The 27,052-nt window shown below is 40.1% G+C and overlaps 1 protein-coding gene across 1 annotated transcript; it reads right to left on the reverse strand.

The window, feature by feature from the left end:
• Positions 1 to 673: 673 nt before the first annotated feature.
• On the reverse strand, positions 674 to 26,212 carry marco (macrophage receptor with collagenous structure). The gene is made up of 12 exons (XM_004571953.3): positions 26,108 to 26,212; positions 25,366 to 25,607; positions 22,858 to 22,956; positions 22,041 to 22,195; positions 19,136 to 19,253; positions 17,623 to 17,685; positions 13,011 to 13,082; positions 9,454 to 9,522; positions 3,590 to 3,625; positions 2,263 to 2,316; positions 1,589 to 1,753; positions 674 to 1,059 (listed from the first exon to the last, which is right to left on the reverse strand). Exons 2-12 carry the CDS (start codon positions 25,472 to 25,474, stop codon positions 929 to 931), a joined length of 1,071 nt encoding a protein of 356 aa, XP_004572010.1. The 5' UTR covers positions 25,475 to 25,607; positions 26,108 to 26,212; the 3' UTR covers positions 674 to 928.
• Positions 26,213 to 27,052: the final 840 nt, after the last annotated feature.

Consider the following 27,052-nt stretch of genomic DNA (forward strand, 5'->3'; position numbering starts at 1 on the left):
ATGTTAATATTGTTTTTTAGTTAAAAAAGTTATTTTTTGTGGTAAGTTGATCTACAGTATATTTCTTTCTTTTTTGTCTTCTTTAATGTAAATAAGGATAAAGTGTTAAAGCGAGGTGTACATATAACAATTTTATAGACAAATGATACTATTTATAGTTGTGGGGGGCGCAAAATGTTTTTTTCTTCCCGGGGGGGGGGCATAAGAGAAGTCAGTGAGAAGCATTGGTTTTAGCTAATATGTTAAATATTGAGATTAAAATTAAATGAATAAAATAAACGGTAAATGGTCTGTATTTGTATAGCGCTTTACTTGGTCCTAAGTACCCGAAAGCGCTTTACACTATACACAATCATCCACCCATTCACACACACATTCACACACTGGTGATGGCAGCTACATTGTAGCCACAGCCACCCTGGGGCGCACTGACAGAGGCGAGGCTGCCGGACACAGGCGCCACCGGGCCCTCTGACCAAAATATATTGTGTGAATATATAATTAGACTGAGATGTGAACACCATTAGTCTCAGTACTGCTCCCTGGTCAGTGAGCTGTGTATCGATGTGTTTGACAGTGGTGTGAGTATCCAGAGCCACCTCATGGTACAAAGTGCAGTATTTAGTGGGGTGTAGCTGCAAGGTCACAGATTGCAAGCAATTACAAACACCAGTTTGAGTTAATTTATCAGGAATATTTTATAGTGATCTACAAGGAAAATAACTGTTACGTCATTAATGTGCAGGCTTTTGTATAGTACTGAATCACAAGCTCATAACAGGTTTTTAAAGCTCAATCATTAAAGTCAGTTTTGAGCAAAACAGTGAAGTAAAATGTGTAATATTTCCTGTGATATATACTGAACACTGAGTTTCTGAAAACATTTTGTTGCTCTTGATTCCACGAGAGCAGCGATTCCGTCTTCAGTCTACAGACAGTGTAACCCAGCGTCTTCATTGTGGTTGCAGTCATTAACACCGATTTTACCTTGAGGGCAATCAAAGATATTGTCCTCGGCTCCTGTGCACCGCAGCTCGTCCAGCCAGATCTTGCCAGACCCTACAGAAGGAAAGAAGTGTTAGAGCAGACTGGTGTTGTGCTGTTTTTCTCTGACCCAGTGTTTTAGGCTTATGAACTATGAGTTTTTGTGAGTGGGCTCTTTTTTATTTGACAGATTTTTATCAGCCAAAATAAAGGCTTACTTTCGTTTTCTTCACTTTGTCTCTGTGCATCTTCATAAAGGTTCTTTATCTTGTGATACTATGACATAAACCACCTGCTTGCTTTGACAGTCCCTATGTTTACTTTTTTAATATACTTTTAGTTCCTATAAATTCTGTGCTACACTTACAACCTGTGCACACATTTTACATTCACCTGGAATTAGATGTGGCTTTATGAATTTATGTTACATTTTATGAGATTTCCTACTATTTGACCATAAAAAGTCAACATCTTATTATTTAATTTCTTTGAAATTTGGGAATAGCATTTTAAATAAATTACATAAATAAATAAATAAATAAAATAAGGTTCTAGCAGTAAGATTGAGATTCATTGAAAACAGATGACAGAGTGGGCTTGGTACCTGGGGCGGCAATAAAGGTGGAATGGACAGTCTGGAAGCCCAGCATCTTACAGATCACCAAGCCATCCACACGGTCAAATCTGTCATCACACACAGTGCCCCAGATATTGTTGTGCTTCACTTCCACTCGTCCTTGGTTTTTTCCTGGCACAAGACGCACAGTCACTGTGGTGGACAAAGTTGAGGTGACAAGATTAACAGTGGGTTTTTGTTGTTACTGGAATCATTGTTGTTATGAAAGAGATCAGGATGGTTAACAATGGTAAAAATGTCCCTGTGAGACATTTAGTTGGTTTGCATTTCATAAATGACAAATCTGGAAATGCTAACTGACAAACACGCTGCATTTTCTGTGACTACTTCACAAAAAGCCAACTTGTGTTCTGGCGATGAAATATTTCTGCTGTGAGATTTACTTACCTGGATGACTGAGCATGCATCAAGATATTTCTGCTGTGATATAGCAGCCATACTTGTTGAATCACTATGTGCTGCATGCTATTTTCATCAGTACAAATCTAATAACAAAACACTCTAAGGCTTTTATTTTCTCTCTGTCAAAAATGGTTAATGTCCCTTTAGACATTAGAATACCTTTAATACATTTTTTAATGTTTAACATCTGAGGTTTCTGAAGCTATCGCTGCTCTCAGGTCAGCATGAAGTGCACTTACACTCTGTTCCCATCTCTCCCTTCTCTCCTTTGGTACCTGGTGGCCCAGGAAGACCTGTGGAGAAAAGATTAAAGCTGACATATGAAATTACAGTAGGCCCATAATTTATTAGACAAAGACATATTTCTCCCAGTTTTGCTTTTGTACACCACTACAATAGATTTTATATCACGATGAATATTTGACTGCAGTGCAGACTTGCAACTTAAATTCAAAAGGTTTTACAAATCTTTGCATTATACACTGTCCCCTACAGAAAACAGCTGAAGTGCATGATGACAGAAAACAAACATCTACAACATCTAAGTCAACAAGGTGTCAGTCATGGACCCAAATGTAGCTATCACAAACAGACTGAAGCTTATACATCATTTTATTAAGGAAGATCTACAATCAAACATCTGTCTGCTTCCTGGGCGCTTGGCGCCTAATTTGTGCTTTCATCACTTCCACTTTCCCACACTTTCAAGCTCATTGCTGACATCACAGCTCTAGTTCAGTCATATTTCTGCCTGCCTTCTTCAAGCCAATCAGTCTCCAATCTGCTTACTGGTCATCTGTCATTATGTTCAATTCATTATAAAGATCTTTGTTTACTGAACTGGCTCTCAAATTAAACTTCCCTGTATGAGATATCTCTTATAGATGTTGCCTAGTGGAACTTTTCTAACAAAACCAGCTCTTTTTGTGGAATATGTAACCCCCAGAAAAAGTAAGGAAAAACTAAGCTTCCAGTGTGTGAGAGAAACAAGACTCCAAGTCATATTTTCTCCATCTTTTATGGAAGCCCGTTTCCACTACAAAAAAAAATAATAACACGTATCCATAACTCGAAATTTTGAGCTACTTTCTTTAAATTTTGACTTATTAACTCGAAATTTCAAGTTACTTTTCTCAAAACTTTGAGTTAGCTCTGCCAATCAGTAATCAACGTGAATGAGGTCACTTTCTTGTTACCCGGAAGCATATGGCGCAGACTAACGCGCAAAACCGGATCGCAACAAATTGGCGCTTTAGCGAGTGCGTTTGCTGATAGTAACACCATGTGATTCAGCCAATAACACAAGGATTTTATCATTTTTGAAGCCAAGCTGAAAATACTCAGCAATCTGTGCATTCATGACTGGATGTAATACCGGTAGCTTACCTGAGGGCTTCAGCTTCCGGGTAACAAGGAAATGACGTCATTCACGTAGATTACTGATTGGCAGCGCTAACTCGAAATTTTGAGTTAACAAGTCGAAATTTTGAGAAAATAAGTCGAAGTTTTGAGTTATGGATCCTTTTTTTAGTCGTGGAAACGGGCTTGTTGATTAAATGTGCTTACCTTGTGTTCCATTGTAACCACTTGGCCCTCTAGGACCTGTCGTGAAAATGACAAAATGAAATCTCATGAAAGAGAAAAACACAAACAGCACAAACATATAAGAATATGGATTGGTATGGGTTTAACAAATACTGTTTTAAAACACTGTTTCACATTAGTCACACTGTACACACACGGTATTCACAGCACTTCACTTGTTCCACATTGTGTCATGTCAGAGACTTTTTCCAAAATAGCGTGAATTCATTTTTCGCCTGATCATTCTTCACAGTTTCCCACAATGACAAAGTTTAAAAAAAGTCTGAAAGTTTCAAATTCTCACAAATTTATTAAAAATAAAGACATAACAAAACATATGTATTAACGCTGAAAACTGACCTCAGGTGCATCCTGTTTCCCCTGATCATTTGTCAGCTGTTACAACTTGAAAGTTTTAAATTTAGTTGGTTGGACATGATTGGGAAAAGTACATGTCTGTCTAAGGTCCCACAGTTGACAGTGCAGGTTAGAGTGCAAACCAAGCCATGAAGTCCAAGCACTTGTCTGTAGACCTCTGAGACAGGATTGTGTCGAGGCACAGATCTGGGAACGAGTACGGAAGAATTTCTGCACCACGGAAGGTCCCAGTGAGAACAGTGGTCTCGATCATCCATAAAGACTTTTGCAACCACCATGACTCTTCTCAGAGCTGGAATCCTGATCAGTCTGAGTAATTGGGATTGGTGGGCCTTAGTCAGAGACAACACAATGGCCAAGAAGCCAATGATCACTTTACCAAACATCATGTGATGGTATTTCTGCAGCAGGAACTGAGACACTAGTCATGGTCAAGGGAAAGATGAATGCAGTGATGGACACATTCATGATGAAAACCAGCTTCAGTGCACTCTGGACCTTGACTTAGTCAAAGGTCTCCCAACAAAACAACGGCCTCCACACGGCCAAGATAACAAAGGAGTGGCTTCAGGACCACCTGTGAACGTCCTTGAGTGACTCAGCCAGAGCCCAGACTTGAACCCACTGAATATCTCTGGAGAGATCTGATAATAGCTGTGCACTAACACTTCCCATCATGCCCAGTAGAGCCCGAGAGGATCTACTAAGAAGACTGGGAGAAACTGCCCAAAAAAGTGTGCCAAGCATGAAGCATTATACTTAAAAGACTTGCGACAGTTCTGCCAAAGTTACACCAGAAAATGTATTCAGCAAAGGCTGTGAATGTTTATGCACGTGTTATATTTTTGTTTTTTATTTTTAATAAATTTGCAAGAATTGCAAGAAAACTTTTGTCACTTTGTCTTATTGGGTATTGAGTGTAGAACTTTGAGGTGAAAATGAATTTAATTCATTATGGAATAAGGCAATAACTTGTCAAAATACAGCACAAGTGACACGCTGTGATTATTTTTTTGATACTTTGATTAGTTGATTAGAATGGTTTATTTGAAGAGTTTCAGTCAGGTTTCAGAGCTCATCACAGCACAGAAACAGCTTTAGTGAAGGTTACAAATGATCTTCTTATGGCCTCTGACAGTGGACTCATCTCTGTGCTTGTCCTGCTAGACCTCAGTGCAGCGTTCGATACTGTCGACCATAATATCCTATTAGAGCGATTAGAACATGCTGTAGGTATTACAGGTACTGCACTGCAGTGGTTTGTATCATATCTATCTAATAGACTCCAGTTTGTAAGATAAGATAAGATAAGATAAGATAACCTTTATTAGTCCCACACGTGGGAAATTTGTTTTGTCACAGCAGGAAGTGGACAGTGCAAAAGTTATGAGGCAAAAATTAGAATACAATAAGAATAAATACAGTACACAACTGTACAGAATAGAATAAAATAATATACTATATACAGTAGAATAAAATAAAATAAATATACAATAAGATAAAAATAGAATACAAATACAAATACTATATACAACTGAGTAAAAATACAACGATGACAGAAAGGATTATTGCACTTAGTATTATTGCATATGTATGGATGTGTGTGCTTGATCAGTTAAAGTCTTTATTATGGAGTCTGACAGCAGTGGGGAGGAAAGACCTGCGAAATCTCTCCGTCCCACACCGTGGGTGCCGCAGTCTCCCACTGAAGGAGCTGCTCAGTGCTGTCACAGTCTGCTGCATGGGGTGGGAGACGTTGTCCAACAGGGATGACAGCTTAGCCGCCGTTCTCCTGTCACTCACCACCTCCACTGGGTCCAGAGGGCATCCTAGAACAGAGCTGGCCCTTCGGATCACCCTGTTCAGTCTCTTCCTGTCCCCAGCAGAGATGCTGCCGCCCCAGCAGACCACGCCATAAAAGATAGCAGAAGCCACCACAGAGTCATAGAATTTCTTCAGGAGTGGGCCCTCCACTCCAAACGACCTGAGTCTCCGCAGCAGGTACAGCCTGCTCTGCCCTTTCCTGTAGAGGGCGTCTGAGTTATGAGTCCAGTCCAGTCTATTGTTCAGATGAACACCAAGGTACCTGTAGCTGTCCACAGCCTCAATGTCCATACCTTGGATGTTCAGTGGTTGCAGTGGAGAATGCTTGTGCCTGCGGAAGTCTACCACCAGTTCCTTGGTTTTACTGGCGTTGATCTGGAGGTAGTTCAGCTGGCACCAGTCCACAAAGTCTTGGGTCAGACCTCTGTACTCCTTGTCGTCCCCATCAGTGATGAGGCCGACTATTGCAGAGTCATCAGAGAACTTCTGCAGGAAGCACTGGGTGGAATTGTGGGAGAAGTCTGCAGTGTAGATGGTGAAGAGGAACGGAGCCAGAACCGTTCCCTGTGGGGCCCCCGTACTGCAGACGACCCTGTCCGACACACAGCCCTGAGTCCTCACATACTGTGGTCGGTCGGTGAGGTAGTCCAGGATCCAGGTAGTGAGGTGATGGTCCACTCCAGAGTTCACCAGCTTGTCCTTTAGAACCGAGGGAAGAATGGTGTTGAAGGCACTGGAGAAATCAAAGAACATGATTCTCACAGTGCTTCCAGCGGTCTCCAGGTGTGCATGTAAATGGAGAGTCCTCTTCACACACTGAGGTTAATTATGGAGTTCCACAGGGTTCAGTGCTAGGACCAATTCTGTTTACATTATACATGCTTCCCTTAGGCAGCATCATTAGAAGACATAGCATACATTTACACTGCTATGCCGATGACACCCAGCTCTATCTGTCCATGAAGCCAGATAACACACACCAATGAGTTAAACTGCAGGAATGTCTTAAAGACATAAAGACCTGGATGGCCGCTAACTTTCTGCTTCTTAATTCAGATCAAACTGAGGTTATTGTACTCGGCCCTGAAAATCTTAGAAATATGGTATCTAAGCAGATTCTTACTCTGGATGGCATTACCTTGGCCTCCAGTAACACTGTGAGGAACCTTGGAGTCATTTTTGACCAGGACATGTCCTTCAACGCACATATTAAACAAATATGTAAGACTGCGTTCTTCCATTTGTGCAACATCTCTAAAGTTAGAAATATCCTGTCTCAGAGTGACGCTGAAAAACTAGTTCATGCATTTATTACTTCCAGGCTGGACGACTGTAATTCATTATTATCAGGAAGTCCTAGAAACTCCCTGAAAAGCCTTCAGCTGATCCAAAATGCTGCAGCAAGAGTCCTGACAGGGACTAGAAAGAGAGAGCAGATTTCTCTAAATCCAGAATTCAAAATCCTGCTCCTCACATACAAGGTCTTAAATAATCAGGCCCCATCTTATCTTAATGACCTTGTAGTACCATATCACCCTATTAGAGCACTTCGCTCTCGCTCTGCAGGCCTACTTGTTGTTCCTAGAGTATTTAAAAGTAGAATGGGAGGCAGAGCCTTCAGTTTTCAGGCCCCTCTTCTGTGGAACCAGCTTCCAGTTTGGATTCAGGAGACAGACACTATCTCTACTTTCAAGATTAGGCTTAAAACTTTCCTTTTTGCTAAAGCATATAGTTAGGGCTGGACCAGGTGACCCTGAATCCTCCCTTAGTTATGCTGCAATAGACGTAGGCTGCCGGGGGATTCCCATGATGCATTGAGTTTTTCCTTTCCAGCCACCTTTCTCACTCACTATGTATTAATAGACCTCTCTGCATTGAATCATATCTGTTATTAACCTCTGTCTCTCTTCCACAGCATGTCTTTATCCTGTCTTCCTTCTCTCACCCCAACCGGTCGCAGCAGATGGCCCCGCCCCTCCCTGAGCCTGGTTCTGCCGGAGGTTTCTTCCTGTTAAAAGGGAGTTTTTCCTTCCCACTGTCGCCAAAGTGCTTGCTCATAGGGGGTCATATGATTGTTGGGTTTTTCTCTGTATCTATGAAGCGCCTTGAGGCAACTTTTGTTGTGATTTGGCGCTATATAAATAAAATTGAATTGAATTGAATTGAATAGTCAGTAAGACTAAAACAATGACGTATACAGTAAATGCAAAGTATTTCCATTTTCAAATAAGGTTTGCTGTGACCTACAAAGAAAAGAAGAGGGATGAAGTCCAAATTGCCCTCAGTGTATCCACCAGTGTTCTGAGTGCTCAGTTAGGCTAGAAAAGCCTTAAATAATTTTCAGTCCGTTTATTTCTGGATTTGTGTACACATTCAGTTTTGTGTACACATTCAGTTTTGTGTACACATTCAGTTTTGTGTATACGTTCAAGACAATATATTTCTGAAGGTGGTATTGACATAAAATTCTCACCAGAGAATCAGTAACAACAGTAACAACCCATCCTATCCATACATGCACAGAAATCAAACCATATGTGTCCATAAATTATGTGTAATAATGAGAATTGACACAGGGAGAAAGTATTGAACGGATTAACAAAGGGAGGTGCATAAAGGCATGTAAAGTCATAACAGACATCTTGCAAAACTGCAGGATTGATCACTCTGCGAGCCAAATTCACCAAATCAGCTCCATCTCTGTGTGCTTCAGGACCAGTTTCCCATCAAAAATCTCTATTATCTGCCTTATTTACTTGTTTATTACGCACCAGTTGTGTACAGTGCTGCTGGCTGCTGTTTTTCTGTTTTCCTAAAATGACTTCTGACAAGAAAGCCTCATTCCTGCTATTCACTACAAAAAAAATTAACCTTTTATTGGTAGTGAATTATGCCAAATTGCTAAACGCATAGCTATGTTTCTAATAAAACCTCTGTAACTTTGTGAAAAACAAGGTTTCTGATTTTCACTTTCTAATATAAATATTTATTTTGTTTCTTTTTCTTTATCATGTAGAAAAACTGTTAAATATGAAACTTCTTTACACTGACAGAAAGGGGAGATTCACCGGTCCGACCGCTTAGATGGGTCGTACGTGGCCTGCAATGTAAAATGAGTTCGACAGCCCTGGCCTAGGCGGTGGCACCATAACTGCCATTAGTGATTGGGATGAAAACCAGGGATCCATTGTCAGCCCCTACGCTGGTGCAGTCGGTCACCCAGGACCGGAATATATCTAGGGACAATGCTGGAATATCTAGGAAGCATATCCTCGGCTTGTGGCCTTCATCAGAACCCTGATGAAGGCCACAAGCCGAAACATCTATTATTAAAGTTGTTCATCTTCCCTCAAGTGTTGCTGGAGTTTCTGCTTTGTGAATTCTTTTATCCTCTCCATGCACCTTGGAAGCAGGTGAAGTTGTGCCAGAAAATTCTTTTTGCCTTAAAGAAAACTTTGACATATTTAAACGATGCCTTCTCTGTGCAGTTAATGAATGGTGAAATAAAAAATGTCATATAGTCTTTTACAAGTCAACAAGTCCAGAGAAAGAGGATGATTGGTCGCCCTAGTGTATAATCTGCTTCAGTTTGAGTTTGAGTGAATCCTCAACACGGCTGCAATGAATTTAACCAAAAACCTTACCTGGACTGCCAGGGTCACCTTTCTCTCCCTTTGCACCTGGTCCTTGATCCCCAGGTGGACCCCTAGGACCTGCATTTGTAAAGACAACAATGGTGATTTTAAAATGTCTGTTTAACTTTTATGGGAGCAAATTTTAACTCGTAAATGTAAATTAACAAAAGACAGACATCCCAACCAGTTTCCTCTTATCTAAGGGTGACATTTGTAGTCACCTTTCAGAAGAACACCAAAGCCGTGAAACATCCAAATAACATAAACTTACATACATTGTTTCAGCTGACGATCTTAGCAGCTGCTCACAATGAATAGCCTTTCTGCAGGACAGGTTTATGGCCAGATGAGACAAAAACTGAACCATCTGGCCTCTGTTACATGCAATGGGGATGTGCAGGTGAGGTGCTGTTTCTCTTCCTCTGCTGCTCATTTTTCCCAGCCTGCACCTGGACTCACTGAGCAGTTAGCCATAAAACATTATAAAGTCTGTTTGAGGTCCACTTGCAATTTTCTCTGCTCTCTAGAGTCTGAGATTCTGCTGAGCAGAATGGAAAGACACAGTCGTTTTGACAGTTTCGGGAACAGTGTAGATGTTTTTTTGCTGCTACTAGTGAAGGCTGGCCGGCCACAGAAGTGCGTCTGGTTGTTGGTTGTGTTGTTTTTTCCTTTAGACAGGTTAGTTTGTGTTGTGACTTTTCTCTTTCTGTTCTCTTATTGATATAATGATCTTGTCTGCATTCAGGGTCCAATCCCGCCCTGACTGTTCATGACAGTTAGGGCTTTTAAAATGAAGCATATTATTTATACCTTGATGATGGTGATAACATCTGGCTCTGGAGCTGTTTGGCTGCCAGTGGTACCGGTACATTGCACAAAGTTGTTAGAATAATGAAGAACGACAATGATTTCCAAATTCTTCAACATAACCTCCAATCAAAGCTAGACGGTTAAAACTTGTTGTGTTTTCCGGTACATTTGCATAATGACTGAAGCTGGTACCACTGACTAACAATGGATGTCAGTTTCAAGTACCTTGGTGTCACAGAGGGAAACCAAACTGCTCGGAAAGTCTCAACCACAAAATACCTGCAGAGCGTAAGAAACATCCTGAGGAGTCAGCTGAATGGGAAGAACAAGTAGAGGAAGAAGGCTGTAGGGATCGATGTAGTGATACCAAGTGGTAGCAACACCAGGAAGAAGGAATGTGAGAAGCTCGAGGAATACCGAGAGCTCACAGAAGAGCCAGAGAAGAAGTGGAAGGTGAAGGCTGCCTTCCAGTCGAGAAAGGTTGGACTGAGAGAATGAAGCCCTCCCTGCTCGCCTCTTATTAAGTCTGAGAGGGTAAAAAGACATCTGGCCTTTTAAGTTTAAAGTGATACAGAGTGCTAAACAAAGTTCATGTGTGCAAATTGAAGCTATAGTCAAAGATATAAGGAAGAGGAAGGAAGGCTCTTTTTATTATAAATTGTTTGAAGTGAGTTTGACTCTGGCCGTCGTTTTAGAGAACCTGTGAGGAAGAACAAGAGACTCCAGGTTTCTTTTATCCCAACTGCAACCCGTCTCCTTAATGGCAAATAACTGTCTTGTGGCTTTTTATCATTGTTTTATTTATTCTTATTGCTTCCCCTTGTGGGACAATAAAGTATTGAATTGAATATGTCTAATTAACATGCTGAATGAGATATGCAGTTTGAGTAATAAAAATAATTCTAATGTCTAGACTTTGTGTGTGTGTAGACATGCTGTTGCTCTCCTTGTGTCTCATCGTTTGCCTCCCTGTGTCATGGTCCTGGGTCATTTTGACCCAGTGTTCTTAGTTTTCCTGTGGTTTTTTATTTTGTTCCTTATGTTCATTGGATTGTTTGGTTTGGTATTTGGATCCCCCCTGTGTCCATGCTGTTATTGTGGTGTTTGTTCTGGTACCGTGTTCCCGTCCTTTGTGTTCTGTGTTCTCCTCATCCCCTCGTGTATTCATCCTTCTTCTCTGCCTCTCTCTCTGTGCCCATCTCTGTGTACTGTGTTGTGTTCAAGGTCCACATCTTGGTGTCAGTATTTTCAGGTTCGTGTCCTCCCCGCTCTGTCACGAGTAATTGTCCTCAGCTGCGTTCCCCGTGTGTTCCCACTTCCCTCATTACCTTCTGTGTATTTATGTCAGAGTGTCCCTTTGTTCCGTGTTGCGTCATCCCTCTAGGTTGTGTGCATTTACCGTGTCTTCCCAGCGCCTCAGCTTTAGTTGCTCCCAGTATAGTTGACTTCTTATGTTCCTGTTAATAAAGACCTGCCTTTGAGTTCATCCCCGTGTGTCTAGAGCCGTGCATTTTGGGTCCTCTCTTGCCTTCACACAGCCGCCGCATGACACCCTGCTTGTTTATCTCCATTGCTGTATCCGGCTGTATGTCTTAAGTCTCAGTGTTTCCTGTTCATTCTCTCGTCCTGTGTTCAGTGTGCTAAGTTTTGCTTCCCCTGTCTCATCACATCTTGTTCACTCCAGCTGTTTCCACTTCCCTCGTCATCCCTCAGCGTATTTATTGTCTCTCCCTCAGTCTGTAAATCTTCTGTCCTCCCTCGTGTCTCCATGTCCTCTCATTCTTTCCATGTGTTTCAGGTATTTTGTATTTAGTTTTTTTATGGTTGGCTCTTCGTTTAATTTTGTTTCTCTGTTTTGTTCTTGTTCATTATCAGCCACAATAAACGGCTCGTTTTTTTCCAGAAGCTCAAACATACATTTGTGCTTCTGAACTGGCTAAATACAAGACTGTGCATGAGGATTATGTATATGAAACTACTTTTTGAAAGACTCCCTCAGACTATTCATTTATTCATGACCTGCATTCTCTGAGACTGTTTTTGTGCTCAAAGATGAATTCTCATGCTTCTCATTCAGAAAGGGTTTATGAAGCAGCACAGCCTGAAACGATCATTGGTGTAAGTCAGTCAGTTAAGGCAGAGATGGGTTGTGCACCCACACCTGCTCCTAGGGTGGCCAAGGTCCCCCCATTCCCTGCAGCTGTACTAGTTTCTCGGGGGACACTGGCTAGGACCCAGCTGGCACCAGCTCCTGCTTCGAGGGCAGCTGGGCTCCTGCCTACCCCTGCACCCATACCAGTGCCTCAGGTTTGGGAGGCTGGGGCTCAGCCAATCGCGTTTCCTGGTCTCAAATCAGTTAGGGCCCTGCTGGTTTCCGCTCCAGTACCTGGTTCTCAGGTAGAGACAGCGGGTGCCAGATCATTGCTGATGCCACTCCAAGGTAAGGGCAGCCATGACCCAGCCTGCTCCTGCATCCGTTCCTACTCCTTGGGTGGGAGTGTCTGGTGTCTGGTCTGCCCCGGCACCCATTCTCGTTCCCAAGGTGCTAAAATATTGTCGCCAACAGTACTGAATGTTGCACTGGGGTCGTGCTTTGATCTGTGAGATGATATCTCCAGTCTCCCCAGTACAGAAGCTGGTTGTAAAGGATGCACTGAAGCAACTTTGATAAGATTTCAGAGAATGTGAGCAGCTCTTACTATAGCTGCCACAGGGTGGACTGTATAGGCATATTAAACTCTACCATTTTCCAGTACCTGGCTCTCCTTGTTCTCCTTTGTCTCCCCTTTCACCCTTTGGTCCTGGAAGGCCGTTATCTCCATGGTCTCCTGGAAAGAAACATACCGGTATGTGATGGATTATAATATCTGATGACGCAAGCATGCAGAAAAAAAGCACACACGGCCAGTGCAGTTAGAAGATGACCACAAGACAAACCAATTTTATTACCGACTTTTACTCCACATCATATTTTTATAAAATGCATAAAATTTTGATTATAAAAAAGAAAGTGAAAATGTAAAGAACATTGCAGTTCTACACAGGACTTGTATTGTTGTTGTAGAAGTTGTGATCAGTTGGAATATCTTGTTAATTCTTTCTATTGTGAACTATTTTTAGTGTTGTTTTTCTATATTATTTATTATATTTACATACCAATATGCTATAAGCTATTCTATAAAAAAAAAACTATAAAATTCCGTTTTTTGAAAAATAAAAATACAAACTTGTTCCCTAAAAAAGTAATTTCATTTAAAGGCGATTTTCTAATTTTGGCACATTTTATATCAACGTAAAAGTAGAAAAATCTATTTCCTAGATAATCAAGTTGTTTCCACAACATATGATGATAGTTTGCAAAATCCATGAACTGCCAAAGTTAATGACTGAATAATCTTTCAAATACTTAATAAATTTAACGTCTATTTTTATTTTTGTTGACTGTATTACGGAAGAAACTTGTGCTGTAGAAGCTATGCAGATGCTACACATCAGGAAAACAAAGTCACCTCACCATGGTTTTCTGTTGAACCGATTTAAAATAGTAAGTTTGTGCTTGATATTAGTAACATGGTTTATTCAGCAAAATATACACTGTACCTAGACATTAGTGTTTAGATCAGTTATATTAACCCTGTAGTGTCACCACAGAAGTAAAAGAGCTGATATATTTTTTTAAGTTTACATTGATCACAAAATCGAGTGGGAGTTAGCGACTTCCACTTGGTCAAACAGCTGAACTCTCGTCTTGTCTCTCTATTCAGGAGATTCAACTTCACCGTAACTTATTGGTTGGGTATTAGAAATTGAAAAACGAATGCTCTGTCTGTGCAACTTTCTACCTCAGAAACAGCATGTCGAGAAAGGTGGGATCGACAGAGTCTGAATTTGCCGGCTTAGCTCATATTAAATTGGAGAGAGGTGATACCATCCAGCCTTTTATGTTTACAGTGATGCAAAGTGCTATGATAGTTTATCTGTATGTGCTTTTGCTAATAGTAAATCATTTTTATTCTTAATGAAAGATGTAATCAAAGTATAAGTCTAATTATCATGAAGAACTGCAGTTTGAGCAATAATGATTCCTGATATTCTGGTCTTTTCCTGTAATTTGATGCGCATGCTTGTATGTACTTCTGTGTTGTCTTACAGTTTGGTTTTGTGTTTTTCTCATTTTTGCTATGTTAGATTACAAAATCAAGAGGATTTGGATTTCCACTGATTTCTGCAGGAAGACAACTTCCAAGGACTTGGCTGGATTACATCAACACAGAACAGAAATACTTTTCTTCAGCCTGAATTCTGCCCATTCTCTCCTCAACCTCTCTCCTCTCAAAATCAGCATTAGCTGAGTTGTGGACATTCTATTTTTCACCTTGTGAAACTGTAAAGGTAAAAGCCTGTTTATTATTGACATCAAATCACTCAGATGTCATAATAGCATTAAAAATGAACTCTGTAGTTTTTCAGGCTTAATCAGAGGCCAACCTGGCAACCAAATCTTCAGAGGATGCATGATCGACATCTGGAGGACTGCGAAGCTGTTAGCGCTTGATCACAAGAGATTTCAAACCACAGGAAAGTCACTGGGGTTATTAGAGGCAAGTAAACACACAGCACGTACATGCTATTGCTGTTTACTGTGGCTTAACCTGTCAAGGACAAAAATGTAAAAAAAATTCAAGCCTTGAAATCATAGCTTTCCTACTTTTTCTACAGTATGGAGTGACAGGTTGGTGAGTAGCACTGTTGCCTCAGAGCAAGAGTTCGAATCCACCAATTGGGCTTTCTGTGCATGTTTGCATGTTGTCCCTGCGTTTGTGGCCCTTTAGGTACATGCAGTTAGTAGGGTTAGGGTAAGGATGCTAAATGGTCCATAGGTGTGAATGGTTGTCTGTGGTCTCCTTGCTATAATAAAGCAATTGAATCACGTGGAAATTCATTGCATGATCATTTTTTTATGTTCATTCAAAGGTTGTTTTTTTTCTTTTCTTGAGTATAGGATCAGAGACTCCGACCTTTTAAACCGAGAGCAGGTTCCAGACCTTCCTGACACAGGGGTGCCTGATTGAGATCCACAAAAGCACATCAGCTAATGGGGCCAAAATGTCAGTAACGATGTACTTTGTATGTTATTATCACAACTTTCTTTCTCCAGATTTGACCAATCTCAGAAATGAACATGGAGGAAGATTTCATCAAGATGTAAAAGTAATAGAAACCAATATATGAGCACAGGGCTGGAGACAATTACATTTTGATATAGGTCCCGGTAGGTTTAGATATCTTTTTTCCCAATAAATGAAATTGCAATTTAAAACCTGCATTTCCTGTTCACTCAGGTTATCTTTGTCTAAAATGATGTGATGATTTGAAACATCGGAAACAAGTGAGTGCAACAGAAATACAAAAAGGTAAGAAATCAGGGAGCTGTCAAATACTTTGTCACCGCACAGAACGTGACTATTTTACACTAGCATCCCCAGGCTTCTACCTTTCTACCTATAAAACCCGAGAGCAGCCAAATGGCTGGTAGGCTTTTAGCTAAGCTTTAGCTTCAGCCAAGTGGAAGCTAAATTGGCTGTATCAAGCATGCACCGGGACGAAGGAAAGACGGGTGGACTTCCTGGTGGCGCTTGCAACAGAGTTGGCTCACTCTCATGTAGCTGCGAAGAAGGCAAGAAAAGAACAGTTGCTTCGGACACAACCCTCCACACCGAGCCCTGGAAAAAGAGCCATGTGTCAGGTCAAACACAAATGCAAGAACAATCATGCCACTGTGCGATGTGTTCACTGCAACAGATACACATGTGGTAAATGCAGACTACAGATACCATGGCAGTGCCAGGATTGTGAGTGATTGCTGAAAATGTTGAATTGTACTCACTCACTTTTTATTATTATTTGTAAATATGTGTACAAATGGTTGGTTTTTTGTACTGTTTTCATCAATAAATCTCAGCAACAAAGGACATACACCCATGTGTGTTGATTTCTCCCTAAGATGGCAAACTGAAACACTCCAAGTTGGTGACTTTTGGAGATTTATTTCCCTGGATGATTGAGAATGCATCAAGATGAAACACAAAAGGAAGTGCACAGCTTTTAGCAGCTCCCCCACGCCCTCAATCACACACCCCCACTCCCCTCCCTCCAGAATTCCCAGGTAACAACCTAATATACATATGAATGACTAGCCAATTTAGCTTCCACTTGGCTGAAGCTAAAGCTTAGCTAAAAGCCATTTGGCTGCTCTCTGGGTTTTAAAGGTAGAGAAAAGCCAAATGGCAGTCCGTGGGGGTTTAAGTGTTTAGGTGACGGAACTTGTTTTTCATTCATCTCTGTGGACGTCTGAAGCACTTCAATAACAGGTAAATCTTGGGTATAAGTGCACTACACTTAAAACACTTCTTTTTACAGCACTCGCTTTACATCCTTTTTAATCATCCTTAATAAGATTCACTAATTAAAATTTTCAGTGCAGTAAAAAAGAAACATATTGACGCTTTAACCCCACAACTGGTCACAGCAGCTGCCTGAGAAGGCTTCATCTTCTCTCTGTACACCGATGCAAACTGTTTCTTCATCTTTTATCTTTCTCTAATATTCTACAGTCTTTACATAATGAAATGCACTGAGATAACGGCAATGAATTAAGAAAAAAATGAATTAAATTGATGATTAACTGAGAATTATTATGTGAGGACTCGGGAAAATGAAGATGTTAGTGAATCAACAATCTGTCCTTAGTGTCCTTGTCTAGAGCCGACAAATAACCACAAAAAACCAACTAAATGTAATTATCATAAAATATAAGTTTGATCAAAGACTTTTTTTAGCAGAGAGCTTGAGGGCACGCAGAGTTTTATCTATTGGGAAATATATGCATTAGAGCTGGTTAATTTGTCAGTGTGAGTAAAAGTCCAGCCCTGATAGAGATTTCATGCAGCAAATGTCAGTGCACTACATTGTGAAGCTATGTGAAATAACGGCTGCAGCTCATCCATCAACCAGGTCTCATCATCCATCTGACAGGAGATGATGCGTCATCAATGCTGGGATCATTGCCAGAGCAGCAGCTGAAAGCTAATGTATTCTGCTGCACACGACCCCACAGCATCTTCTAATGAATGAAGTTTTTACAGTTGAAACTTTTCTTGTTCTTTACCAAAGCAGGTTTTAGACTAAACACTGTAAAAATAAATACAGATGTGACGCTGCTTTTCTGAATGATTCTGTCATCAGCTCGTTCCATTTGGCCTTGGCTGCTGCTTTAAACTTACTGAATATGACATTTCACATTGGCAGATTTATGTCACATTGTTAATATAAATACATCAATTACAGCTTCTGTAACTTTGACCTCACCTTTGCTGCCTTTTTCTCCTCGGTTACCTGGATGTCCATTGGTGCCTGGAGGACCTGGGGGTCCTGAGAACACATACGTAAATACATTGCTATGCTTGATAAACTTTAGAAAGTATTTTATTACACTATGTGTTATGATGCATCTGATTACACCTGAGGTATTGTTGTTCCGGGACAATCAGTCACATTGATTAGTTTCAAGCTTGTTCTGTTGTCAAAGCTTTGCAACTTAGGAAACATTCATCCTATTTTTTCATTCCTCCTTTGCAAAGTGTACTATAAATGCTCTATAGGCCAGCATCAACACCACATATGAGCTGGTGGAGGGAGGCATGGGGTCTGGGACTGGCGTTCCAGCCAGGGCTGGTGGGCTGCTCTGCTGCTGCATGGACCAGGGCTGTGTGGTGGTCTCTACCCCATCTCATGGGTCTGTGAGTGGATTGCCCCTCTGGAGGCATTGGTGTCTGGACTTGGGAGTATAGTGTGTGTATGGGGAGTGTGAGTGTGTGTGTACTGCATTCATCTCTGAGTGTCTCCATGTTGGGCAAGTGTGAGAGTGTTTATATGTGTGCATGAGGATGGGCATGTATGCTTGTGTGTGCCTGTTTTCCTTACTAATCCAACTCTTTTAGAACATCTCAGGCTCCCCCAGGTGTGGGGGCCTATTTCTCCACGCCACAGTCCCTGCCAGTGGCTGGTGTCCCCACCTGGCAGAGCAATGATGGTTCTGGATGTCAGAGGCTGAGTATTCAGTTGTGTACTGGTTCCCTATTCAGCGGCTGCTTGGCAGGACCTGGCCCCCCTGACTCTGTCGGGCCCCTGCTGGAGTGTGGGGGGCCCTTGGGTCTCGGTGGAGGATGAGGCGAGAGAGAGACCTCACAGCCCAGAGAGTGTCTGTCTCACTCATCCAAACTGGCAGCTGGTCCATAATACAGGGGTCTGATAGCTGAAGGCTCTGCCTTCTATTCTACTTTTAGAAACTTACTATAAATTCTTATGGCGTGGCCTCGTTATTCATTTTGCATGTGAAGATGAAGACTTTAGATTCAAGTCCAAATTAAAGAGAGAAATATTGTCTCTCTTTCTAGTTCCAGTTAATATTCTTGCTGTAGCATTCAGGATCAACTGAAGGCTTTTCAGGAGCTTTTAGAGTGACCCGATAATTATTTATCACAATAGAAGCACTACCTGTGTGGCATCACTCTGAGTCCGGATGTTTCTAATTTTACCAAACAAATGAAGGCAACCCTATATATTTGTTTAATGTGCATGCTAAAGGATAAATCTTGGTTAGAAATTCCTCATTAAATTCCTCACAGTCTTAGCTACGTAGTGCAATCTAAAGTAAATTCTTGGTTAAACACCACATTTCTAAAATTTGTAGGACAGAGTACAATAACCTCAGTGTTGTCTAAACAACAATGATGTGGATCTAAAGCTTGAAATCAGACAATGCCCTTTGTGATAGTTGTTGTTTTACCCTGTTGTTGTGTACATAAACACATGCACAGACCTGGCTTCAAGCTGATGACTGTTAGTTTGCCTTCCAGGTTATGGGTGGTGGTATTGAGCAGGCTCAGGTCGGTCTTCAGTTTGTCCAGCTGACCTTCCTCGCCACACAGGCCTTTAATCTGGTAAAATATGTGACTGTGATGTTAAACTGTAAAAACATGGAAACACTTTTTTAAAGGAATTATTATAGATGAATAAGCTTTGTGTATAAGGTACTCCTGCTCAGATTAGTGCTCAGGGATTTTAGAAGGCTGACATGTATTGTTGTTGAATTTGTGTTCAATTCATGCACAAACACAAAGCGATTGGAGTACACTTATTTACAAATGCATTCATCCAAATCTATAGAAATACAAATCAGTACTCAGCTCCCGATTGGGGAAAACTATGGTTGCACATCCACATATTATATTTTAACTAATCTCTGTATGATCTGAATATTGATATAGTCCAGGTAATGTGGAATAACACTGAGATTAATGTTAGCTTTATTTTGATGAGCACACCATCCATCAATCACCTGCAAAGACAGACTGTGAAAGAAGGAATGGGGGGCAAACGTTCCAAAGACAGAAGTGTAAGACACCAAGTGTAGTGGTACAGGCCAGCTACACAGAAAGTACACCTGTAGTGTGTAAATGCAAGAAAGTAAAAAACTGCTTTTTGGAGGATGTTTTTGTGTAAAGCTGACTAAGCCTTGTGCAATGTTAAGGCAATATTAAAATATTAGTAGATAGAGATATTTTTTATTTTCCTGTATTCCTGTTTTCTGTTGCCTACGTTGTGGGATTCAACAGATGGGGGAACCCTAAAGACAGCTGGAATGGCTCAGTGTGGAGAAACGAATCACAACTCACAAGAATTTCTAGAATACATCTGCGGGTCCAGTAGATTTTCTTGATGTACAAGCTGTGATAAGCTGATCTGGGCTACTGCTTTTAGGTTTACTGCTCTTTGTGGATTTACACAACTCAATTCACCAAGATGTCAGCAGATGTTTGATGATTTGCCACGACTGATCACAGTTTTAAAAATGTGCTCCACTTTCTTTCCCACCTTAACTATATTGACCATATTATGTGTTGTCATCCATGTATAAATTTTGCCATGATGGAGGGTCCTCTACACTCCTGTGCAGAGAATAACACATATGTATTCATATGTGTTATTGTTTTAAACTTAATTATTAACATTTTGTGTTTAAGTGTTTCCAGTTCATTACAGACTTCCTGGTGCTTCTTTTAATCAGGTATCATGACCATAGTGTTAAATTCCTGCTTATTACACAGAAACCGCCACAGGTGTTTCCAGGTCGTCATTACGATTCTTTAAGTGTGCTTTAAAAGGTTATTACATAGTTATAAATGTGTTATTAGATAGAAACAAGTGGTTTTGCATCTGTTTCCTTCTTATTACATGGAAACTACCTGAGATATTTCCAGGTAATAACCACACTTCTTTAAGTTAGCTTTAACGGGTTATTAATGTGTTATTAAATGGAAACAGGCGGTTTGGCATTTTGTTTCCTGCTTTTTATATAGAAACTACCACTGGTAATTGAGTGGTAATAACTTAGAAATTACCACATTATTACACTCTTATTTTGTCCTTGTTACCCTTCTATTACTGCTTTATTACCTAGCTCTATTTCCACATTATTACACCCAATTTTTGGGTTTCTTATTATCCTATTACATAAATTTCAGGGTAATAATACTCAACTGTAACCATTGTTGCTACCTCGATATTACTTGGACATTACATGGTTATTACTTTGGATATTAAAACTTAGAAATACTACATTATTACCCTCTTGTTTCCCCCTTGTTACCCTACTGTTACCCCTTTATTACCGAGCTGTATTATAATACATAATATAATCTAAGCTTTGGAAGCGCTCATCTCAGAGAAGAGAAAGGAACAAACAACTTATTACCTGATGTCCAGCCATATCTTACCATCTATCTATGTGGCTTTTCCACATACGTGATTCAAAAGAAATGTTGTTTCTTGAATCATGACATCATTATATTTTCTCATTCATTGTATTGGTTATATTCTCATCAGTATTAAGCATAATTAAACTGTCATTAAAATCACATCTGACTTATGGTTCTCTGTTCAACCCTTAGTACCATTTCTCTTTTCCAGAATCTTTCAGAACATAATTTTGGGCTGGCAGCACATTTCTTATCTTTCACATCTCTGCAGCCACACACAGATACTCATCTACTGAGGCTGCAGCTGGATCATGTCTATGCACACAAAAATCCAGACATCTGAATAATTTTCATTACCCAGCTCATGTCTCAGCTAACATATTAATCAGACTTATACTTTGATTTATATCTTTGATTAAGAATAAAGATGATTCACTATAAGCAAAGCACATAGATAAGCTCTGTTATAGAGTTGTTATGACTATGATACTTGTCGTTGGCTCGCTGTGTGTGTGAGACAGGCGTGTGGAGAGGGGCACGGCTGCCCATCATCATGCATGATTTTGGCTTCTGTCTGGACAAACTGCCATACAGGCCATTTTGGAATACTTTCCGGATGCGCTGTATATTCAGTGATGGACTGCTTCTTAAATAGTACCTTTCTACATAAGCTCAGCACTTAAAACGCTTCCCACTGTAAGTCTCATTCACCAAATAACACACATTCCCATTGCACCTTTATGTATGCCCAAACTCTTTGTGTCACATTCACACGCTCACATGCCAGTGAGTACATCAACGGCAATTTAGGGATCAACATATTGCCCAAGAACATGGGGCAGTGATTGATCCGCTCTACCAGAGCAACACAGGAAAGATCAAGTCAGCCATGGGTCAATCCTACAATCTTCAATATCCATTGTGTCATTGGCCCCGTGTCACATTATATGTACACGAGAAGAGTACCTGGCTCTCCAGCGTCCATAGGTGGTGTCTCAGGTTCTTGGTTTCTTGACTGTTGTTTTGTATGAGAGTTTGGAAGCTTTCATAACCATGAGAAACATCATTGGACGTTTGCCCCTCTGATCTGGGCCGAGCCAGTGAAGCCTCCAGTGTGAAAACTGGAACCAAGAGAAAATGAACAAATATGTTTCACTATACTTTCTTCCCATGTATGTTAATGGGTAACACATCATAATAATGTCACCCTAAACTTACTAACCTGCTTTACTAAGGTATTAGTAAGTGCTTCATCACTTATAAACCATTACTCCTCATTAAATACAAATATAAAAATTCTTGATTAAGATGCTTATTTATAATTATTTATTTATAACATGGTCATTGTGTCATTTATAAAGTCTAAATAACTGATTAACAAAGTATTTAGATGTCTGCTGTCCAGAGAGATGGAGCAGGGATCGAGAATGAAAAATGATTTGAATAATAAAATTTATTCTAATGTTTGGATTCTGTGTGCATTGAAGTGATGGCAGATTAGTATCTGTGTGTTTCTATCTGTTGTTTTGTAGTGTGCAGATAGAAAAAGGAGATTTTGTGTCAGGAGTAACTGTGCTGGAAGTGTTTGTAGGGTCTACAGTATCGAGTGCTTTGAGGCAACTGTTGTTGCGATTTGTTGCTGTATAAATTAAACTAAATTGAACCTTGTCGCCATGGTGTTTGTTGATATGGTAGCATCACTGAACTTTTAAATAATGTAGTTTATTTCTGTCTTTGCTCATAAGTTATTTCATTCTACAGATGAGATGGTATGCAGCTGTACCTTTATAAAGAAGAAAAGCATTAAGGACTGTCTGCAGGATGAGGTAAATAACTATGACATGAAAACACCGTAGTTTCCTGGGCCTGGATGACTTCAGATCTGAAACACAAACAGGGTTATGTGATCAATCTCTTGGACCAAGATTACTTCTTCAAATTGTCACTTCCGGACACACAAATTCAGCTATTTATTCAGCTATTACAAATATTTGTCTACATTTACCAAGCAAAAAGCAAGAAACCATATATATATATATGCATATATATACATATATATACAAGTGAATCACTAACATTTAACCAAATGTTTTCAAGTTGTTCTGCAAATAAATCAGTCAAGCAATAAATAAATAAACAAAATAATGCCAGTATATACATTGCACAAACCAAATACAGGAACTTATCACTTTGCTTTCAGTGCTTCCAAGGATAATACACAGTTTCTATTTCTAGGCTGTCATCAAAGCAGGAGGTTGTATTCAGGCATTTAGTACTCAAATTACTACTACTGAGTACAAATGTTGAGTTTGAGAAAAGCAGGAGAAAGAGAGAAAGAAAGAGATAATTTAGTATTTAGTATTTATTTATTTATTGTCATTGTCAGAGAACAATGAAATTGCATTTGGGGCTTCCGTACAACCCGTAAATAAAATAATGAAGAAAATAATAAATACCCCTTAAAACCCAAGTGTACCCAATACCACCAAAAGTGCAAAAATGTAGGAGCCCCGGGCCGCTGCGTCTGTGCGCGCCACCATCTTGGTAGTCCTGATGCGAGTTTCCTGCTGCTTGCTTTTTTTATGCATGTTTAAAACATCAGTATTTTAAAAGCTCTGTTGATTGTACCATAAGATGCTTTTCCATAGTTGGCATATGAGGAGCTGTTTTGAGTGAATTTTCATTCATGTCATTTTCTTTATTTCGTTTTTTAAATTTGAATCGAGGAAAACCTCTTAATGAGCAAACCTGCTGTCACTGAAAGAAAATATGAAACACTGCCACCACCTGCTGGTAAAGGTTGCCATTTCACTCTGTCCCAGGTTTAAGAATGACAGCCACTGTAGTACTGACAGTACTTTAAATCAGCGGGTACTGGGCTGTGAGTCATTTGTCACCAGGCTGCGAGAGTTGAGTGAAATTTATGGTTTTTGGGGTTTTAATCATTAACTCGGTTTCCCTGGGTCTTTTCCCGTGTTGTAGTTGTGTGTCTTATTTTGAAAGAAATATTTCCACGTTACCATAGCGACCAGAGGGCATTAAGGGGCAGAGAGGAGGATGTTACTCTCAATGTTGTTTTCAGGAGGACGCTGCTAATAAAATTACACAATTACACAATTTGCGTTTATTATTATATTTACAAAATACCACAGTTTTTGTCTCGGTCCTATCATAACATTAGATAATGACATTAGACTGATTTTTGATTTAGAGTGGGTGTAAAATGGGTTTTGTTGCAGTTTTCAAACTGTAAATTGTAAATTTTAACTGTTATTGATCCTTTTATCTTTGTCTTAAAGTGTATATTTATTTCTCTTCTTATATTTATTGTTTGTCTTTTGCACTGAGTGGAACCGGAGCCTCGCCTCGTTTCTCTATATCCTGTACTGTATATAGTAGAGATGACAATAAAGTTTACTTACTAGCACTAGAAGCAACAGAATCGTACATTTGTCACTGCAGTCCCCAGAATTCATTCAAATTGAATCAAATCATTTTCCTCTTGCCAGTATTCAGGTTACTTCTGTGTTTTTCAGAGTCCCACAGTTGTTTTTTAGATGATTTGTTTGCTCTTGTACTTTCCTGTAAGTTATTCTTTGAACTGCTCTATATTCAGTTAAGCCATTATGTCGTTCCTTTTTGTTTCAGGAGTCTTAATAAACTCTCTTCCAAGACAAAAAACTCAATATTGTTTTGTCTGTTGTCAACAGCAGCTTTTGTTTGTTTGTTTTTTTACCCGCTCAGGCAGCTGGCGTAAAAAACTTAAGGAAGCTGATTTTTTTGTTTTTGTCATCAAGTCTAATAAAGCCTGTGCCACTTAACTCCACTGTTCATGTTTTTATTCAGTCCAAACTTTTCTTTGGTCGCATCGAGGCTGAAATTGGTTTTCACGATGGTTCAGTGTTTCTTACTTTACGAGAAATTTTTGGTTACTATAGCAAATTGAAAAATTATTTTTTGTTAAATGATACTATAATGTTTCCAGTGAGGTTTTTTTCAGGAGCAGCTTGTATATGGATTATTCAAAAGTTACAACCTACCAGGAAGAAAATAATATCTCTTAATTGGCATTTCCAGCTTTAGAGACTGTTGATGGCCAGTTAAGGATTATGGATAAGTTTAGGCACATTTTCAGAAACAACAGCACCAAAGGTTTGGAATTAAAAAGTAAAACAATCAGGGATTTAGGCCTTCACGTTCATTCTAACATGATAAATGTTACAGATAACTATTTTCCAAATCTCAACACAGTTTCTATGAAAGAAGTAACACTCACTGTCTTAGCACTTACCATCAGGCTGAAGGCTGTAGAGATCACTCCTGCTGAGTGACATGTCAAACAGTGGGTTACTCTGAGTGTATGTGACCTCATTCCTTGTCCTGTTCATTGCCGTCTCCATTCTTCCTAAAGCCCCAAATCACCTTCACGTCCTACTTGGGAGCCTCTTTTAACATATGCAGTAGGTAAAAGATGACACTTCTTCCCCAGATTGCAACAGAAGCTCTGTACCAAAGAGCTCACATGAGAACCGACTAAAAGAGAGGAAGTAAAAGTATCTGATTTGTTGCTGAGTTGACTAAAATATTGCAGCTGACATTTATTTAGTGTTACTGCTAAACCAAAATGAGGAAGCTGGTTAGGTCTTACAAAACCATAACGGAAGTTGCAATTTTCTTGTCCAAGTTCTTTTACCACTTTTACTCTTTATGAAAATGTTGGTTTGCAATAACGTACATACCCTACAGCAACAAGGTCTTAATACCCAGCCAATCACATAAAGTTTTATTTTGTCCTCTGGCTTTGAGTTCCTGTGTACAATGTTTACATTACCCTGAGTAATTTACCCACTCAGACTCTACACGATGTACAGTTCATACATGAAATACAAAAATTGAAAAGTTGTGATAAATAGAACAAAATAATATTTGCAAATATATTAATGTGTGTGTGTTTGTGTGTGTGCGCACGCGTGTGTGTGTTTGTGTGTTTACAAAGATCTGTCTGTCAGTCTCTTTCTGCCTTCTCATCTTACTCTTGAACAAGATCCCATGAAACTTAGACTTCTCCTGGAGCAGCCAATCATCCCACAGTAGGCACTTGTGGCAGAGGTGTGGTCCCTGGCTCAGCTGCAGGGGAGAGATGGTGCAGTGAGTTTGAGGGGGCGGTGCCAGCTGAGGCCACAGGTCGTGATGATCTGTGAAGTGAAGCCAGAGACCGGAGCGAGAGGAGGGTGTGTGCTGAGGCCCGTCTGCAAAGTTGGTGAATTGGGTGTTGAACAGAGAGACACTGCATGTGTGAAACCACAATAAACACTTCCAAACGTGAACACAACAACAGTGTGTTGGGTCCGTCTGTAGAAGTTTTGGGGATATCTTTGTTATGACCATTGCTGGAGTTGTTACTCAAAAAGGTCATTATTACTCTTATTACACAGAACACTTTTCTTAAAAGTATTGCAGTACGTTACTTAATTACTACTCATTACATTGCTTTCATGTTACTCTGTAAAATAGCTGAAACACTCTGTCTCATAATCGCTATTTAACAAAATAAATTTGGGGCTACAACTGGCACACCAACACAAAACCCTGATGAGGACACACATTTCTAAGATCTTTCTCTTAGTAGAATACAAAGCTAACCGCACAAAGCAAAGATGAAAACCAGCACAAAAAAGCGATCACCACAGTGATCCTGCTTTAGAAACATGAACAGGTAAGAAGGGAGGCTGCAGCTTGACTGCTCATCTGCTTGTTACCTGTTGAAATTAAGGGTTTGGCTGCTCACTCAGCTTTCACACTGGGTTCTTGGCTAGCTTAGCGTTAGCATGCTGTCTTGGCAGATGCTTGCAAAGAAGTTATGTTAGTGGCATAATGCGGTTGCCTCTGTCCCAGCTGCAGTTTTCCGCTTGTGTTTTTGTTACACAAAACGACGAGATAAATGGTGATGTCTGGACTGCATAGCTATTCCCTGTAAA

This window comes from Maylandia zebra, linkage group LG16 (assembly GCF_041146795.1).
Source record: "Maylandia zebra isolate NMK-2024a linkage group LG16, Mzebra_GT3a, whole genome shotgun sequence".
NCBI lineage: Eukaryota > Metazoa > Chordata > Actinopteri > Cichliformes > Cichlidae > Maylandia > Maylandia zebra.